The 6,058-nt window shown below is 38.3% G+C and overlaps 1 protein-coding gene across 1 annotated transcript; it reads left to right on the forward strand.

The window, feature by feature from the left end:
- Window positions 1–1,408: 1,408 nt before the first annotated feature.
- nccrp1 (P1, F-box associated domain containing) lies at window positions 1,409–5,293 on the forward strand. Its single transcript, XM_086131938.1, has 6 exons — window positions 1,409–1,634; window positions 3,052–3,132; window positions 3,211–3,307; window positions 3,495–3,590; window positions 4,765–4,903; window positions 4,990–5,293. The coding sequence occupies exons 1-6, from the start codon at window positions 1,493–1,495 to the stop codon at window positions 5,134–5,136; spliced, it is 702 nt and encodes a 233-aa protein (XP_085988064.1). The 5' UTR covers window positions 1,409–1,492; the 3' UTR covers window positions 5,137–5,293.
- The last annotated feature ends 765 nt before the right edge of the window (window positions 5,294–6,058 follow it).

The following is a 6,058-nucleotide window of genomic DNA, read 5'->3' on the forward strand; positions in this document are numbered from 1 at the left end:
TAATAATACATTTTATTTGAAAGCGCATTTCATCATACTCAGAAACACTTTACAAGAGCTTAAAACACAGGATAAAAATGTGCACTTAAACCAAGCATACATAATTTACAAAAGCACATTTAGATGAACAAAAAAGCAAAACTGGGTAAAAGAGATTAAAAGGTGTTAAAAGCATTGCAGAAGAGATGAGTTTTAAGAGATGATTTGAAGGATTGGAGGTCAGTAGAGTTGCGGATGTGTTGTGGTAGGGCGTTCCAGAGGGTAGGGGCGGCGACATAGAAGGCTCGGTTATTGTTGAACTGCACATACTGATATGTTTTCTAAATAACTTTCAATCCATTTACATGCTATGCCTCTAATACCATATCTCTCTAATTTATTCAATAATATACTATGATCTATTGTATCAATGGCTTTTTTTAGATCTAGAAAAATCCCAACATTAAATTCTTAGTTATCTATATTAGTGGCTATTGCTTCCACAAGCTCCATTAGTGTCATTGAGGTAGTCCGTTTTTCTCTGAAGCCATATTGATTGTCACTTAATAACACATATTTTTGTATGAAGTTATCAAGTCTGCATGAAAATAATTTTTCTAATATTTTTGAGAATTGTGGTAGCAGTGATATTGGTCTAAAATTTGTAAATAAGTGTATTTCACCACTTTTAAAAATTGGAATGACTTTTGCTGTTTTCATTTTTGATGGAAAAATACCAGCTATAAATGGTTGCATACAATTAGCTCAAAAGATGTTTTAACTCGGGGAGCCCATTGACGACACGTGCTATGGAATTGACTGTTTACCTTTGATGTGTGTGTTCTTCAAGATAAAGCTGCACCACATAGCAAAGATCACAACACTTAAGTTACAGATCACTAATGATTGGTAGATATTCAACAAAATGGTCACATTTAAAGGACATTAGCTCAAAATGCGTGTCGACATATAGATATTTTTTTTGCCGTTCCTTTTGGTGGCAAATGGGCGTGGGGGCGTCGATCCATTTAGTCATGACACAATACTGATTTTAATATGCGTTATAATTTATAACTATGACGTTTTAGAAAAGAAATCCACCTGTTGGTGAACTTGACCCTTAATTCATAAGTACAATATGACTATTAAATATATTAAATATATTACTACATTACATAGTATTATTATTATTGTTATGAAGATCTGATGTGCTCGAGAGAAAAAAAAACAAGAGCAGATTTGGAATCACCGCCAAAAATTAATCCAGAAAAAAAATACTTGCAACTCTGCTTGAAAAGCCACAGAACATTTGTTGAATAATGGTGATTGACCACCTGAATAAAAATCAAACAGGTGAGAGAGTCTGTCGATATAAGAAGCTTACTGTGCCTTTAAGAGCCCGGGCAGCAGCTTTCATGGCCTTGCTTTCATTGCAAAACACTGGGTGTGGTGTGCACTTAAACTGCAATAAATATCGCAAGAACTTCCTCGTTGAAACACACTGAGCCGAACCATGAGTGCCGCCGAGTGGAAGAAGAGATGTGAGGATGAGTGGGGTCTGCAGGGCTTGCCAGCACAAGAACGCCTGGACTGGAAGTCTGTATACGAAGCCAAACCATTTAGGAGAAATCTGCTGAAGAACCCTTCTCCTCACGGTACCTTAACAACACAACCTCCACACAACTGTACTGTACTACCTTCTTTGCCTGACTGATAGTGTAAGTTGAGGGGTTCGTAGTTTTGGAATGGATGGCTCTATGTTAAGAATGGGCAAAAAGGAGAGATGGACTTCGTTAGAACGCAACTTTTATTTTTCAACGCCTGCACCCCAGACGAACGAACGAGAACAGACCTTCTTCCGGCTACTCAAACACTTCCTGCTTTCCTTCAGCCAATCAGACAATATAAACATAAACATGTTTAAGCATTTATTAAACGGAATATAATTTAGGTAATCCTAACACAAAAGAATATAATGTTCAACCATAAAATGACAATAATTAACAATTTAACAAAAGCTTACAATAGTTTTTCCAAGACTGAGTGAGAGGAGCTCTCTTGACTCCACTATGCTGCAACTTTACTAATAAATCGCGCTTTATATACATACATGCATACATACAGTAAATACATACAGGTACATAAAAATCTAAAAATGTTAGCACAGCACAGGAAAGTCTCTGTAGATAACACGCTTAGTAGTGGTACTGTGGCACTTAATACAAGCCCCTCAAATATCTTGCATAAATATAGGGCTGTCATAGGTCTCATTTAAACGTGTGAGTTGATTAAAAACACGTTATGCATATATGTATATTATATACAATCCACACAATATTCTCAGAATGTGAAATGTATGTCCTGAGAATTTTTATGTATTCTCGACATTGCAATAACTACATCTAACCCGTGCAAAATAAGGTAATAAGCGATTAAACAACACACATTCAGACAGTCATGTGGAACTGATTGTTGATTAATCCATCTTTTAGAAAATAGTATTCCTGTATTCCTTAGCGCTGAAAAGAGGAATAGGGAAGCTAAGCTCTGTCCATAAACAAGTCGTAGCAAAAAAAAAAAAAGGCTGCATTGTTCTGCATCGCTGACATGAAAGCAGGAATTCAGGACACCTGCAACCATCATGAGAATAAATGATGGGTGTTTACAAATAGTTACGACTCTTCACTTTCTCAGAGTCTCCAGGCCTCTCCAATGATGCTACAAAAGTCTCTAGATTTGTTAACTTGTCATATTTTTTGGAAATACTGAATGGTGGCACAAGTCACTCAATGGAGTGGTCAAATTGAGCGCTTGTAAATATCTTGTTGTTTCATTGTACAGTTTGATTTTTTGTCACTTGAAGATATTGCCATTTACTCCTCAGTATTCGAAAGTAATATGCAATATTAGACATTTTTTGCTGAAAGTCCACCAGGGTGTAAATGTAAGATTAATGTGCATTCCTACTGAGGCACACCCAGCAAACTTGTACGACAGACATGGCTATGTAATACAGTATTTGCTGTGGACTAATCAACAGGTGTGGTGTGCCCCTTTGTCCTCAATGCATAGGGTTGAGTAAAGATATCGCTCCACCTGAACCTGAGCTGCCAGAAGTTCCCGTGCGTGGCCCTCCCATTTTTCAACCCGAAGGTAGAAAATGGGACTGATTGCCGCGTTTGACAAGCATGTGAGAAGCATGATGTAAACCATCTGAAATTTAATTCGCAGGTGACTTCAGTGGCTGGACCACCAACACAGAAGTTCTCCCTTATGATACCAGTGGTATTCCGGAAGGGGCTGTTATCTGTGCTTTGCCTCAGTTCAGGTACTGTACGTCTCATTGTGGAATAGATGGTAAATGATCTATAGGCCGAATTTGTATTTATAGTCAGCATAATTAATGGCAAATCATTTTTACTTTTTACTTAGTGAAACCATTAGATCTCAGGCTAGAGTCATCAGCTAGAGTAAACTGAAAGTGGAGAGTAAAATATTATTTCTTTCTTTACCAGTTGGTTTACCCTGGAGCAGACTGTGGATCTGAAGGCAGAGGGGCTATGGGAAGAGCTGCTGGATGATTTCCAACCAGAAATAGCGATTCAAGACTGGTGGGTGAAAAATCACATTGAGCACTCACAATGGAACAAAGCGTAATATGCAACATGATCGTATGCCTTATCAGCTCGGTTGCTAGGCCCATGCAATTGACTACATGTCATAAAAGTCTCTCCAAATCTCATTTGTACATGCATTTGACATATAAGTTTGTTCTAATGGATGACAAAAAAGAATAATATTTATCAGTTTCATTTGTTCCATGACCACACTTGTATCTAAAATCATCTTTTCCCATTGAAATGAAAGGAATACAATTAATCTATACCAGCCCCGACAAAAAACACCCAAAATGTATTTTTTAGATGAAAAATTACAATCAACTGTCTTGTACTATACAACAACATAATCTCATTTGCTCCCCATACAACTTGCAAATACGGAAAATGTGAGCACAAATCAACTCTACCTGGACTACTGTATTATCCTCATGACGCTGTGGCATCTATTGGCAGTTGGCAAACCATCTTAATGGCGAATTACTTCCACCGGCTGATATTGCTTTTTATTGCAAGAAAAGTAATGTGAATTTATGATGGCTGGATGTGAAATGTGCATCCAGCAATGGCAAATAACAAATTTTCCCTGTATCTCAAGACAAGTGGTGGCCCATATTTTGAAAAAGTCAAGTCACTCATGTCTCAAGACCGCTCATATTTCAAGTCACCGGTTTAATTTTGTTGACGAAAAAAAATCTGATATATTAGCATTGAACAGTATTGTACTGAACACGATAAGCGGGATGAAATGGATTTGCGGATAAAATAAATGGCATTTATAAATTTACCTTGGCATATACGGCACTGTACAAAAGGCACTATTAGATTTATTTTGTTTTGTTGAAGGGTTAATAAAATCAAGATTCCGAAACTGAATTTTATACTAACTTTGTTTTACTCAAGTTGGCTTTGGGAATTTTTAAATTGCTTTGATGAGCCCAAAACATTGAAAAGTAATACATCTGCAGATTATCGCAGTAGTACTTTTAGAATCTCTGAATCTCATCCTTAAATTGAGAACCAAATCCTAGCATGATTGTTGTCCGAGCGTCTCTATATTATGATTTAATATTTGATCAGTGTTCTCTTTTAGTCTAATTCCCTACATAAAATGAAAATTAAGATTCCTTCTTCAAACCTCCACATTAAGGTAATGCTATTTAACCAGGTATGAGGAGAGTCAACTGCATCAGTCAATCTACCAACTCCATGTGAAGTTATTAGGCGCAGACAAAAGCACGGTGATCTCAGAACACTCCGTCAACCCCACTGAGGAACTGAGCACCTATTCCCACACATGGAAGGAGGTCAGTGTCCTCTTGCCAACTCAGTCTGTTGTTCTTTTTTTCACGTCCTCATCTCATTTTCATAGCATGTTTCTGTTGACCTGTAGGTGTCACACGTGTTCTCTGGCTACGGACCCGGAGTGAGGTACATTCACTTCTTGCACAGGCTGAAGAACCAATACATGATGTCTTTCTACCCCACAATGTTTACTGGCAGCTCAGTCATTGTCAAACCAATCAAAACCAGCTCATAGACACACATTTTCCTCAAAGGTTGCTCGATTAACCTCAGATTGTGAAATGTGAATTCTTAATTTTCAACGCTGATGAATAGATATGGTTCTCTGGGACCAGACACTGGCCAATTTGGTAGGCTTCTCAGAATTGAAATAAAAGTTTATATAAAATTAATTCAACTTACAGACTCTTGTGTCAACACTGAAACAAGTTGCTTTCATTCCGCTTTATTTTTTTTTCTTTTTGCATGTACCGGTAATTGTTTTCATTCATTCATTCATTTTCCGAACTGCGTTATCCTCACTCGGGTCGCGGGGGGTGCTGGAGCCTATCTCAGCCGTCTTCAGGCAATAGGTGGGGGACACCCGGAATCGGTTGCCAACCCAATCGCAGGGCACATAGAGACGAACATCCATCCACGCCCACACTCACACCTAGGGACAGTTTAGAGTGTTCAATCAGCCTGCCATGCACGTTTTTGGAAGGTGGGAGGAAACCGGAGTACCCGGATAAAACCCACGCAGGCCCGGGAAGAACATGCAAACTCCAGCCAGGAAGGCCGGAGCTGGAATTGAACGCGGTACCTCTGCACTTTGAAGTCAACGTGCTAACCACTGGACTACCGGGCCGCCCGTAATTGTTTTCAGTCCAGATATATTAAAATGTGCATTATATTGTAGGCCCATTCCAATTTAATGACCCTTGTGGTTGAAAAACAATTTTTTTCCAGTCGTATGTCTTTTTGACTAACTGAAATGGCATGTTCTAGAATATCCAATACATAAATGCTATAAACATGCAGAACATAATTCCCACCCCCTGCATTGCAATACGTCTTGTAATAACATTTATGGATTATTTACGGTGGAATTCAAGTCAACGCACCTTGTTTACCTCACAAAGTAGGTAAACTTTACTGTTCATCCCAACTGAAGATCT

Source organism: Hippocampus guttulatus, chromosome 15 (assembly GCF_054856545.1).
Source record: "Hippocampus guttulatus isolate MCC_2025c chromosome 15, RoL_Hgut_1.0, whole genome shotgun sequence".
Taxonomy (NCBI): domain Eukaryota; kingdom Metazoa; phylum Chordata; class Actinopteri; order Syngnathiformes; family Syngnathidae; genus Hippocampus; species Hippocampus guttulatus.